This window comes from Ascaphus truei, chromosome 3 (genome assembly GCF_040206685.1).
Source record: "Ascaphus truei isolate aAscTru1 chromosome 3, aAscTru1.hap1, whole genome shotgun sequence".
Taxonomy (NCBI): Eukaryota; Metazoa; Chordata; class Amphibia; order Anura; family Ascaphidae; genus Ascaphus; species Ascaphus truei.
In genome coordinates, this window is record NC_134485.1 from 262,071,147 (window position 1) to 262,085,687 (window position 14,541).

At 42.3% G+C, this 14,541-nt stretch overlaps 1 protein-coding gene across 1 annotated transcript in view; it reads left to right on the forward strand.

Annotated features, from left to right (window-relative positions):
* Positions 1 to 3,088: 3,088 nt before the first annotated feature.
* Positions 3,089 to 14,541, forward strand: part of LOC142490717 (uncharacterized) — a 51,049-nt gene continuing 39,596 nt past the window's right edge. Inside the window, exons 1-2 of the mRNA XM_075593133.1 lie at positions 3,089 to 3,205; positions 4,200 to 4,347. Coding sequence (XP_075449248.1) covers positions 3,089 to 3,205; positions 4,200 to 4,347 — 265 coding nt within the window. The remainder of the gene's footprint in view (positions 3,206 to 4,199; positions 4,348 to 14,541) is intronic.

Consider the following 14,541-nt stretch of genomic DNA (forward strand, 5'->3'; position numbering starts at 1 on the left):
GTTCAAGGGGTTACCAGAGTGAGCGTTATCCAAGGAGTGCCGAGATCGAGAGCCAGAGGGGGTAGTCATACGAGCTGTGTCAGAACCTGTGAAAACACTGAGAGAATCCAGAAGTACTTCCATACAGAGACTGTCGAGCAAAGACTGAGAGCAGAGAGGAGCTAGATAAAGCAGGAAGGTCCAATTAGGAACGGAGGCGGGACAGGAAGAGCTACAGGGAGACACAGCAGATTGGTGCAGGCATAACAGGCCAGGTGAGTCTTGTTGGTAACCTGAGTATGCCCGTGCAATGTGTGGGGGCAGAGACTGAGGTCCGGGGGACAGGAATAAGAGTGTGCAGACTGAGCGTGCTCCATAACTCGTGTGAACCGAGCCAGTGGATGGTGCAGGTGTGCGTGCAGGAGGGCGTGGGCACGCCCAGCGCCGAGCAGAGGAATAGCCGAGGGGAGTGATCCCGCGACGGCGGCAGGGGCGAGAAGCCGTGGAGGCCGGTAAGGCAGGATTGTTTTGTGTGTCCAGGAGCTCCCTCCTTGCAAACAACTCTGAGTGTCCTTATTTTGTGGAATTTTGGGTATTCCTTTCTTTAGAGAGTCCCACCCTGTTGTGTTGATTAGTTCTATTCTATTCTCCTGGGGAGTTGTTAGTGCCTATTTACTTTTTTCATGGATTCCATTTTTCATGGATTTTTTTTCTTTGCTACTTCTTTTGGAAGTACTCATGGTTGGTTTTGTTCACAATGTGTTATAAACGTCCATGTAGAAGGTCTCAAATGTATTTATGACAAGTGCACAGTCTTTTACTGTTCTTACATTGTCTTGTTCAAATGAAATGATTTACTGCTTCCCATTCATGTAACTGCCTCCTCTTCTGTAAGCTTTTGTTATCTTCGATAGTCTTCTCTACCATGTCACAGTTCAATTTTCTGCAATATTCAGTTAATCTTATCTTTGAAAATCTTATACTCAGCTAAACAGTTGAAGTGATATAGAATAACAAGACAGGTTACCACCTAATGCTTAGCAACTGAAAATGGAGTATGACTGCATGCATTTTCTTTTCAAGGAAAAAACAACTGTATAAGCACATTACATTGAATTTATTCAGAATTATCAGGAGGACAGAAATCGATCTGCTTTGTTAAATCATCACTGTTATTTTAACAGTTATTTTAAATTGGTAAATAGCAGTTTGCAATTTAGACTCAGAGATTAACTTCTAAAAGCACAATACCAAACATAACAGAATGTACAATATCTACAGGTTTTTTTAAGAGGCAAAGTAACTGCTCGTCTCAGTTTAGTGAAGAATGCCAAAGCACCAATTACACTGCAATCATAAGGCCTGAAAGTAGTTTTAAGAATATTACACATTCCCTACAGAGGGTGGGAAACACAGGCTTTAGCAAACACTGTAATTGGTTTATGTATCATGTGTCTATGACAGGTGTTATGTGCTATTTTATATGGATGCAGTGCTCATATAAAAAAGGACACTGTTGCATAATACATGAGTGGTGGAATCCTCTATTGCCCCTTCACCTTTTGGCCATAACAAGCCATGATCTCCTAATCTATACACCTAAACACAAAATATCAAGATACAATTAATAGTCTTATACATAAATGTAAAAAAAACTTTGCCAGCACCATGTATATGAAGAATTTAAGACAAATTCGTACAGCCGCCAATATCCATTCCCACATTGTGGGTTAATCCAAATTGTATGAGATGTTTTTGCTGGTAAAAGCTATGGGATGTTCTGAATAAAAGCCTGTTTTATTTTCTCTTTAAAAACGTCTCCTGTTCTAAAATCCCCTGTACACATCTCCTATATATCGTGTCAGAAATTGGGATGAGAGTTGGCCCATGAATTTCAAAGGGGCTCCGTAAAGACGGTCAGTGATATTTTTTGTGCTTTTGTTTCTATAACAGCTTGCACAACAGCATTAAAAGCAGAAGGACCACGTGCAGACTTTACCAGAATAAAGCGCTACAGATCCAGTCAGGAAAGGCACATTGCGCTGGATAAAGCCTCAAATGCCACAGCCTGACAGGGAGGAATGCTACCGATGGTGACACACACAAAGTACTCATTCTGTGACCAGTCTACTCCATCACATCTTTGAAAAGGAAAAGAAATATGGCTGTTGAGCAAAAATAAACAAAAAGTCTACAGAGACATCTGCGAGAGCTACAAACTCTGCAATTGAAGTCTGAACCACCTGTAGGGCTACCATTGGTGGTTCCAAAATAGACAGAATATTTACGCTAAATCGCTACCTTAGGTCATTGTGAAGAATACACCTGAAAGTGTCAGAATGGAGGGTAAAATGTGTTTTGTCTGTAATGAATCCGGCCACACGAAAAAGTGTCCCTTCAGGCGTTCTGAGGATGATGATAAGCATGTCTCTTATTTGCTCCCAGAAATGAGACGCACCAGTGATGTTGGGATTGCCTGGGCCCTAGGTACACGGAAGTCACTTCTCCCTACGTCCTTGCTGGCAGAAAGAGCAGGACCCACTGAACAATGAATATTTCTGCCTCAACTGCAAGAAAAGCATAGAGGGTGCAGTAAAACTGCAGAAATATTAAGCAAAAAAGGGGACCGTAGTATTCCTGATGTGCCAGTCTTCCAAAGTAAAGAGGAAGAGAAAGAAAAAGAAAAGAAGGTGTTAGGTTACTGTGGAAGTCTCAGATACATCCGCAGATGACTCTGCAACATCAGAAGGGCCGAGATGCCCTTCAGCCTAAAGTAACTAGTGGATTCCCTAGAATTACAGAATCTCTAGATGGCCCAAGGCATAAGCCGTGTTTCTTGGGTTCTGACATTGAGAAACCCTCAATAAACAGTACCAGGGAAGTGGAGCTGGAACCAATAAGTGATGATACCTAGACCAGCCCTGAAGATGCACTGCAAAATGCCATACTGTACATGACGGTAATCTACTCAGTGAACGATTGGAAAAAGTGATAGAAGCTAATGCTGAGCTACAGATGGGTCTGCTTAAACTCACCTTTGAATGTGGGACTGTGGAAAACACAGAGCATAATTTTCTTAGGGACTTCAAAGACCACGACTGAGTTGAAGATGGCAAATGCTATTATTACCACCATGGTCAAGCAACAGAGCCACTTTGACGAAGTTATTGCTGACTATAAGCAGAAGAATGAAGAGGCTCAGGCAGATTTTGAACTCTCTCAGAAGGTGTGAGGAATCGCCATCCTGGCGGCCGTGGATGTGTCCTCACCTTGCTGGCCCATCTGTAGCAGATACCCAGGATGCGCACTCATCCGGTCCCGTTGCGCGCGTGTGCATCATGCGTGATCTGTTCCTGCATCCGCGCACCCTGGCCCTGCCCTCTGCTCTGACGCATGGCGGGGGCATTCGTCCAGCCTCCCCGCTGATGCGCGGTGCAAGCCCCGCCCGCACTAATGATTGACAGGACCGCCGTGGGAGTGACGTGCGACTTAGACCCCGCCCCTTGACCTCCGTGACGCGCGCGGGTCGGAGAGCTATCGGTCCCACCTCCATTCATGATCAGGCTGCACCATAGGGCACATCTGTGTGCACCAGCAGCCTATTGGATTCTTACTTCCTGGTTCCACCCTGGCTTGCTATTGGAGGCTCCTCCTATTTATACCTTCCTGTTACATCTTACCTCTACTAAGAATAGTTTTGTGTGACGCCGTGCCTTGCTGCATTAAAGTTCCTGAGACATTGCCTTGCTTGCCTGATTAACCTCTTGCTGCCTGAACCCTGCTAGTATCTTGGACTCCGCTTCTCTCCACTCCTGATCCGGCTTGTATGACCATTCTCCTGTCTCCAGTCCTGACCATGGCAAAGTACTCCGATGATCCGATACTCTCCTATCCTGAACCTGGATACGTACCCCGACGATCCACAACTCTCCTCTCCTGAATCTGGCAAGTACTCCACTGCTCTCACATCTCCAATCCTGACTTGGCTTGAATGACAACTCTACATCCTAGGTGCGCCCACGTGCTGTGGGTTTGCGTTACTCAATTCCCTATCTCAGCACTGCAGTCGCGCTTCATTTGTGGTGAGCTACGCATTACAGAAGGAGTCTCACAGTCTCAGCTCAGAGCTGGGAAGAGAGAGGTTCACAGTAAGTATAGAGCTGAATGTCTCTCGCTAGGAGTTCAGCGGTCTCAGCACAAAATTGAAAATCTCTCAAAAGGAATTTAGTAGTCTCATGCAGAACTGGGAGTTTATCAGATGGAGATTTGAAGTCTCAGTCAGAGCTGGAAGTCTCTCAGAAAGAGTTCCACACTCTAAACACAGAGCTAGAAGTCTCGAGCCAGGAAATCTGAAGCCTCAACACAAAGGTGGGTAAATGGAAGGATGACTATGAGAAGGTCCTGAGTGTTATAGAGACTGTAAAAAGAGAGAACAACAACCTTACAGAGGAGGTTTGATATCTGACTGATAAAGTCAGTGAAGGAAATGAGAAGCACAAAGAAAAAAAGGTGAAAAAAAATCTAACAAGAAAAGTTGGAATTGCATTTACTGCTGCGGCTCATCTGAGTCTAACACATCGCCGTTTTTTCCCTGGCTTTTTCCTGGAATGCGACGTACTTCACCTGGAGCATGCCGCATTCATTTTGCGTTCTCAGCCACGGGTCATGCGCGGTTGACGTGCGGTTGATGCGTTTATTGAGAATGGTTCGGATTTAATAGGTTGCAATTCTTCGCGTGTCCGCCAGATGGCAGATATTCATGAATTGTAATGCGCATGCGCTTCAGTAATGTGTTGACTTGCAGGTGTTTTGTTTAAAAAAGATACCACAGTGTGCTATTGTAACTTGGCCTTGAGACTGAAGGAAGAGGTTGATACATTTTTGCAATTTAGGCTTTTCATATTAAAGAAAGACAAAGACCAGTTTCGGTTACAGTATTCTCCAGAGACCTGCCGCCCGCCATGAGTGTTCAAGTGCAGCCCGTTTTCCAAAAACCCGACAGAAGTTACGCATATTTGATATGGGCCGCGATTTATGCAACAGATGATAAGATGTTGTTCAAATTTATCAGTATTTTATCGAAAACTATGACTTTTACAAATTTTCGCCAGCTCCTCATACGTGGAAGCGTGCAATAAGGAAAAGGTTATGTAGCGATCCCTGTTTTTATCGTATTGAGCCACAATTTGTTGGAGGGTATAGGTGTGTATCACCGGCTTTTTCCTGTGTCTATGATCATGCAGACGGCAAAAGGCGAAGGGTCGTGTTAAAACAAACCAAGAAACGACAGTCGCTGCCAAGCAATGCACCAGCACCGGCTTCCAATAACAGTCCCACCGTCAGTGACAACCCTGAGCCTGAGCCGGATTTCGCGTGCAGTTTCGATCAAGCTTGCATGTACCTAAGCAATTTTCAGGCTCATCAGCTGACTACAGGTGGACTAGTCCCGTTGCAAACTATTGACGTGGATGATCAAGAACACTGGACTGGCAGTGGATCGGTGCCAGCGCCAGCTGAATAGGAAATTCTATGGTGAGTATTGTTGCCGTATTATTTTCTGTGTTTTTTTTTATTTTGACAATACAGTATCAATATCGGTGCGATTCAAAAGTCAAGCGATTCTCCTGTAAGCAATATCATTGGCTGAGCGGCTTCTATAGTACTGTACTGCAGATACTGAACAATTGGTGGAACGCTAGGCGCATGCGCATTGGAACCTTCTTGAAACGCATATGCGTGTCATTACATCGACGGTAGGCGCATGCGCATGTGAACAGGAGACGCCCCAAGAGAAAATTATTGGTGGGACTGGCTGGGAAATTCTTTAGACCATTACAGTAAAACTTTTCTTTTTATTTTTCATCAGAAAAGAAAGCGGCTAATGGAGGGATTTTCGATGGATAATATCGCTTTGTGTAACAATGCCTGCACATTGCTGAATCGGATTTAAAAACCCACGTACCGGAGTCTACAGTTTAGTGGCCGTTGTTATTGATTAGAATAGAATACTGTACCTGGAACAGTATGCTGATATTTTCCGGCCGTACAGTATACAATACTTTTTTATAAACAGTATACTGTGTAATAAACCCGAAAAAATATAAACTATGCATTTATTCTACATGTATCACAGTACTGTACATACATTATGTGTCTTCTACAGTATACAGTGCCAGTACATACAGTACAGTACAGTATGTCTTCTATTTTTTTTAATTCTCTTATACTGAGCATGCCTACAGTTTACAGTGCAGTATGCCTCGACATGCTAGAAACACTGTATTTTGTTACAGTAGCAAAGGAGCCAATGGAACAATGTAAAACAAATAAACATGTTCTTTTATTGGTGGAGTAAGTACAAAAATATTTATTTACAAATACTGTACAATGTAGAAACATTTTAAGTGCACAGCAATTCAAAACATCAACAGGTGTATGGTTTACTGCTACAGTAGTGAAAACATTTATGTATAGAAAGTAAAAACATTTACAGTCAGTCAGTATGGTTTACAGTCACGTTTTAAAAACAAATTCTTTATTCATAAAATATACAAAATGCAATATCTCCTTTATTAAAGTTAAAACATATACAGTGGGATGGTGTGCAAAACAGTCTGCACCAGTACAGTCCTCGAGGGCATCAGACAGGCCCGGTTTTCAGGATAACCTTGAAAACCGTGCCTGTTTGCGGCCCTCAGGGACTGGAATTGTGCAGGTCCTGTGTGTGTGTGTACAGCAAGTTAAAACTTTTCTGTATAAATACAAGTTAAAAAACATACAACAACATCTCCTTTATTTAAGTACAGCAGGTCAAAACATGTACAATACAGTTCAGCACAACAGTATGCTCTTACCTGTGATTAAAAAAAATCTTTATTCATAAAATACAGTATACAAAACGCAACATCTTCTTTATTAAAGAAACATACAGTATACAGTACAGTGGGATGATGTGCAAAACAGTCAGTCAGGCCTGCACCACTACAGTCCTCGAGGGCAGCAGACAGGCCCGGTTTTCAGGACAACCTTGAAAACCGTGTCTGTTTGCGGCCCTCAGGGACTGGAATTGTGCAGGTCCTGTGTGTGAAGTTAAAGCAGTAAGTTAAATACAGTACAGCAGGTCAAAACATCTCCTTTATTTAAGTTCAGCAGGTCAAAACATATACAGCACAGTTCAGCACAACAGTATGGTCTTACAGTTCCCGTGATTAAACCATAAAGTCCACCCCATTGTCCGTCCATGGCCGATTCCTTGCATGGCGCAAAACGCCATTAATGCAGTCTCGAACGCCTTTCATTACAGGATCTGTAATTGGATAAAAGCGCCGCATTTCATCCAGAATGTTCTTTCTTAAATTGGCAGGAAGCGCCTTTTTTACGCTATTTCCGTCGTAGTTCACTCTGAAGGCCCAGTTGCAGCACAACGAGTAGGGAACATGGTGCTTAAAAAGTAACAAGGCATACTTGTGGGGTGCACCAGCACTCATCACCCTATACTTCTCCCTGAGTGCCGGTAGCAGATCGCACAGGGTGATGTCGGGCACCGTATCGATGCGAGCGAATGTAGGTCTTCTGCGAGCGGGTTTACTTGAGGCAACGGGCGATGGTAGGTTGTCTGGGAGGAAGCTTTCCTCCAGTCTTGGTCGCCGTGTTGTCTCCTGGCGTGGTCTTGATGGGGTTGTCATGTCCTCCTCAACGGCATACATGTATACTACATCTTCTGGTGGAGGGGGTGCGCTTGGTGATGGAAGGGGGTCGATGCTCCCATTCATCACATCCATGTCACCCCCCTGCTCTGGCGTCGGGGAAACAGGGGCATTAACACTGAGCAAATGATGTATACCCGCTATGTCAGCCTCTATCTTCTCCATCCATCGATCCATCCGTTGATCCATATCTAGCATCCGTTGATCCATATGTATCATCCGTTGACCCATATGTAGCATCCGTTGCTTCACATTTAACATGGTCTCCAGAAGCAAATCTATCTTTGCTAGCACAATAGAGTTCCCATGGAGATCCACACTTATCCCATTCAGCATCCGGTCTAACAAGCTGCTTTTTGTGCATGGCGTGTGGACATCTGTGTGGATAGGTGCAACGGAGGATGAGATGGGGGTTCCATGAGAGAAGTGGCAGCGATGTCGAAGAAGGGTGGAGGAGGTGACCTGTGGATATCTGGTGGAGGAGAAGTGGCAGCGTCGTCGAAGATGGATGGAGAAAGTGACCTTTGGATTCCCGGGTGAGAAGCAGAGTCGTCTAAGAGCAAAGGAGAAAGTGATCCGTGGATTTCAGAGGCGGCAGCGTCGTCGGATAGAACCGGAGAAGATGGCCTGTGGGCTTCTGGGAGGGCGGCGGCAGCGTCGAGGACGAGGGGTGGAGAAGACAGGCTGAAGATTTCTGGGATAGCGGCGGCAGAGTCGTCAAAGCGTATGTGAGGAAGTGGTCTGCGGTTTCAATGGGTTGGCTGCCAATCATTTTGCGTCAAGAGTACATCACCGTATATCTTTTTGACATAATAAGGCTGACGTCTATGAAAACCCTTAGCCTTTGTGGTCAGCAGAAGGTTTTCTTTATTGGCCTTAGCCTGTCGCTTTTGCCTTGGCGTCGAAACGGCAACCGTCTTTCGCTTTTTCTCCATGACAGGCACGGCAGAGGCGAGTGGGCTCCTGCATCCGTAGAATCGGGGTTGCTCCATGGAAGCAGGTGGCACAATGCAGTATCTGGACAAGGGCAAGTTCAGAAAAAGATCATCGAGTGGTGGGCTATGCAAAGTCTGTAACCTTTTATGCATGGCAGCGAGGTACAGGTGTTGAAAGTGGGCGTACTCTAATGTAAGTCATTACCGTATAAATACACCATCCATTTTCTGGATCAAATATACATTCTTGTGTTTGTATTTCTTTCTACTCACAGCAATGGTTGTAAAAAAGATTTCCAAGGATCTCAGCATGCGACTTAAGGAGATGTACACGAGCGGACACCGAATTGCTGCTATCCAACGCTGGTTAGCTACTTCTGGCCTCATTGTGCCAGCAACCACCGTGAGCTATCATGCACATGGAAAAAACAGAGAACGCAAAAGGGCACCAAGGGTAACTAACGCGTAAGTATATTTATAACACTTTAAAAAAAAATTAGATCCAAAAATGTACTGTACATCTACAGTACTGTATCTTATATTTTTGTTATTTCTGTCAGAGTATACAGTAGTTACAGTTTTTTTCTTTACAGAGAGAGCAGCACCATTTTACAGTACATAGTATTTTACAGTAGTCAGAGTATACAGTAGTTCCAGTATAGACTAGTTTGACAGTATTACAGTAACTGCCTACTAACTGCTCAATTTTTTTCTTTCCAGAGAAAGCAGCACCAGCCATGTACAGTAGTACTACACATCACACAATGCCATAATACAGTACGCACATTACTGCACTCATTTTTTGTTTTCTTGTTGTTTCAGGAAAAAAGGGTGGCCTGGGGGGAGGTGGGGTGTTGTGTCCAGTCTAATCTGTTTGTACAGTAAAATGTACAGTATATAAACAGCAGTAATGATGTACACAAAACCTCTCCTCTCTCAATGAACTACTGTACTGTACACAGAATGAGGAACAAGATAAAGACGGAAAAAATAATATTACTATATATATATATATATATATATATATATATATATATATATATATATATATATATATATATATATATATATATATATTATACATTACAGTATATATTATTAAATAATATTCTTATAAATGTGCATTATTCATGTTTCCCCATGTTTTACAAATGTTTTCTAAATGTTTATCCAATTTCAATCTGCCAAAAGAACTTAATAAAGACTGCATTATGTATTATTCATGATTATTTTTATATTTGCATTTTTTGGTTCCTGATAAAATAAAATAAATATTTATTCACATTCCTGCTAATCATAATCATTGACAACTACCAACCCCCCCCACACCTACAGTACACCAATGATCACCATGTTCACCAATGAATAAGAATGAATGACAAAACAACATGAATCAGTTAATGGTTTTTTTAACTCTCAATTGTCACAATGCTGTGCAAATCGGATTTACATTTCAAAATCAAGAAGATATTTTCCAAAGCGTTACCGTAAACAAAGACTCAAAGGGTTGGGGGGGGGGTGATTACACGCAGGCGCACTGAGGCTTTGTAGCTCGGCTATGGACAGATTAAGAACACAATGGCAATATTCAGAAAATTAACGACTGTGGAGAGAGGGGGCTGGGTGACTCATGCGCAGTAAGCAGCAAGCTCCCATCTCAAAGGATTAGAGTACACGCAGGCACAGTGAGGCGATTGACGCTCGGCTAGGGACGGATTAAAAACACAATGACTAACTTCAGAAATTGAATGACTCTGTGGAGGTGTCTGTCGATAAGAGATTGTGTGTGCGTGAGGGAGAGATGAAGGATTAGTTGTGCAGCAGTTCAAAGAAATAACATACTGTACTATAGAGTACAGCAATTTCAAAAGGCAGTTCATCATAATACTGTAATTTAATCCCTACACCCCCCAAATACAGTACATAAAAAGCACACAAATCAACCATGTGCAGGCAAACGCACAGATTTAATATCGTAATATCAAGATTGTTTTTGCAGGATTGTGGATAAAATAACAGTTAAAAAATCATGATTAAAATTTTTTTGGGGGGACACTCAAGCAAGCAGTGGTGGGTGAATTTACAGGCGCATGAGCAGGAATAAACAAGCTCCGAAAGAGGATTACACACGGCGCATAGAGAGTTGATGCTCTGTGCAAATCAATTTCGAGAAGGGATTTTCCAAAGCGTTGCCGTAAACAAAGCCTCAAAATTCCCATCTCAAAGAGAATTACACGCAGGCGCAGTGAGGCTTTGTAGCTCGGCTATGGACAGATTCAGAACACAATGGCAAGATTCAGTAAATTAACGACTCTGTGGAGAGGGGGGGTTGGATGACTTATGCGCAGTAAGCAGCTCCCATCTCAAAAAGGATTACACGCAGGCGCACTGAGGCTTTGTAGCTCGGCTATAGACGGATTAACAACACAATGGCAAGATTCAGTAAATTAACGACTCTGTGGAGAGGGGGGGAGTTGGGTGACTCATGTGCAGTAAGCAGCTCCCATCTCAAAAAGGATTACACGCAGGCGCAGTGAGGCTTTGTAGCTCGGCTATGGACGGATTAAGAACACAAAGGCAAGATTCAGAAAATTAACGACTCCGTGGAATTTCAAATCCTTGAGCTAGCGTTCGTGGGGGAGGGGGCTAAAGGTACAGCTGCATGAAGTTCAAAGGTAAAGACATACTTTAATTTCAAAAGGCAGTTCATCATAATAATACACCCCCAAATACAGTACGTAAAAAGCACACAAATCAACCATGTGCAGTCAAATACACAGGGTCGCAGTCAAAAGCTACAGCACAGATTGAATATCGTAATACAGTAAGATGGTTTTTGCAGGCTTGTGGAGAAAATAAAAATAAAAAAATTACAATAATTTTTTTTTTAATTTTTTTTGTCACTCACTCAGGCAAGCGAGCAGTGGTGAGAGAAGTTACAGGCGCGTGTGCCGTAAATTTCTGCTGTCAAGCAGGAATGTGATTAAAACCAGACACACGTTCAAAGGAATGGTGTGGGAGAGATGTACTGCATTGCACAGAAGATAAGAAGTTGAAATACCCTGCAGTGCAGTTAATTATCCTGAGCGAGGGGAGAGCGCTGTATATGAAGAAATGTGACACTGTTACAGTACTATACACACCTATGCGTTTCAACAATTTTAAAATTAGACATACTGTACAGCAGCACAGCACTGCAAATGCATGTATACTTTAAATATGCAAATTTACAATTACTGCGCGCGCACACAGACTGTGTACTGACGTAGGTTGAACCACGAAGGTATTAGACTTCCAAGACAACAGCTCGCAAACGCCCCCCTGAGTTTTTACACGGCATTGCAGTATTGCAGACAGCGAGAATAAAATGCTAATATCACGAGCGCGAAAATAACGCAGTTCACTCCGGGCAAAAACGACAAAAAATGCACCTAACCAGGATAATCTGAGAGCCGCGGATCTAGCCGACTTAGACTCAGATCGGCCACTTCTGTAGAACTGGAAGAAGCAGATGAAACTGCCCATCCGTAACAGAGCCAATCGCTTCAATTGAAACTTTCTAAGATAAAAGCAGACTCTGAAAGAAAAAAGAGAAGCGTTCTACCACTTCAGAAATACTTCATAGCTCTTATCAAAGGAAGGTTGGAGAAATAAAGTTATCTCCACAAATGCTGTGCGACAGTCATGATACAGGCTGCCTACAGAGTAAAGGAAGCTTGTCAGCTATCGCCAGAATAAAGCAGCATGCCTTCTCCAGTAAATATGGAGAATACAACGACAAATAATAAGTATGAACATTTGAAGCAATCTGTAATTATGGTCCAGTCAAATGTTAGGAAGTATCTGCAGCAACGGTGCTACAGTACAAGAAAATCAAGGAAGCTTCTTGAGTGATTCAGTCCAGATATGAGTCCTACAGTATATCCCAACCATTCAAGCTGTGCGTTGTTATAAGCGCATTTGCAATACCATATCAGTGCTACAACTGGCTTTCCACAAAATCCAGGAAAGAAGAACCGGATAAGGACTGAGAAGTACAATACAAATCAAGTCATGGTACTCTACCCATGTTGCCCAAACCAGATTCCTCATGATGAAACCAGCCACTACAAACATCCAGTCTTTAGCTAGATTGAAACAGAACAGTATCTGTGATCATGCCCCTAAAGATGCAACACTAGTTGTCTACTCGTATTTGCAAGGGAAAAAGGCACATGACTACAGGTTTGCCAATTGCAAAAAAGGGAAGCCACGGGTAATGGTTAAGTGTGTGGAGAACTGCGGCAAGATTTATGTACTGGCAATTAAGGATCCTGAACCTGTCACCAATTACCTCTCTACTGATAAGGGGGTTATACTTTTTGTGGATAAGTCCATGATAGATGAGAAAGCTGTAGGCCAGTGTCCCCTAGTACTGACAGAGCATCAAAATCGTGCAACTACAGTATAGTAGAGATACCCTGCCAGACATCACTTGGGATTTCCCGACACATTGAAGAAGCGGACAGACTGGATAAATGAATACATAGAGAGAGAGAGGCCCAAGACTATAAGTCTGCCGACTGCCAGAGTAAGATGCCACAGGAGCCAATCAGAGTTGGTAAAAACTTTGCCAAGTTTACTATGCCCGAGATTAATGATGCTGAACCAGCCAGACGCAGGTGTCACCCTAGTGACAGGGAATAAAAGACCACAACCATAACGTGCGAAAAAACTTGTTGCCAATCGAGTAAAAGATGTGTTGATAAAATGGAAAAATGAGCATGAGCGAGAAGTCCTCCGCTGGTCAAGCACATTGTGGAAAGTTGTGCTGTGGAAAAGTCAAACAGGAGTGATTAAACCATGCTGAATTTGAGCGTCTGCTGGTAGAGACACTGGTTGTGAGCTCAGAGATTAAAACAGGTGCAAGAGGTTTGAGGAGATGGGAGGGAATGGGGTCGAGAGGGCAAGTGATAGAGGGCGAAGAGGAGACCAGTAGCGACACATCCTCCTCCGTGACAATGGAAAAAGAGTTGAGGAAGGTAACATACATGCAAAAATATACCAATGTATACATAAATAATTATTATTTTATACGTCTCAGCATAACAGGATTATTTAAATACTGGTATCTCCTGATAAATATTCCAAGTTTGTACTGTTCAATAGCAGATTTGGGAAATAATTTTGGCAAAGCTCACATCTACAGATCACTGCTCTTATTGCAGTGTTTCTGAGATTTTTGAATAGCATGTGAATAAGTAAATTGATGAAAAGTGATTCCTCTTTAACATAATTTTATTATTAAATGTATGTGTTATGTTAAAGAATGTGAATTCTAAGATATTTAATAAAAGCATAATAAATAATCAAATATCTTAGTGAGGTGTTATTGTATTTACGAATATATATTATCTTTGTTTCTCTTCTTCAAGAGAATGCTGTAAATATATGAATCAGTAGGCCTAATGCACTTTGTATGACCTTTCAGAAACTCATGGTTATAGGATTTATGGATAGACAAAACTGGATCAACTATGATTTTGCTAATAAAGGTTGTTTCTATTCCCCCCAAAAATATATAGATTTTACTTTTCATTAACAGCCTATAACAGGGCAGGAAAGCTTAATAAGATTACATAGTAACACCTATGTGAGCCATTTTAGAAAAACTAGCATGTTGAATCAAAAACCACATTTTGGACTAGAAGTCAGATTTTTATGGTCAATTCATTCATTGCATATTCCATCAATTCAAAAGGGGAAATCCTATTTATTTATAAATGTCCCTAATGGATAGAATAGACATATAATGTACTACAGTAAGTTTCTGTATAATCCATCGCTTTGGTCTTGTAGCTGTGATTTATAGTATTAAATTATATTTGAAATACATATCACTCCTAATGTCTACAGATTCCATCATTGCACTCGTTTGGGAC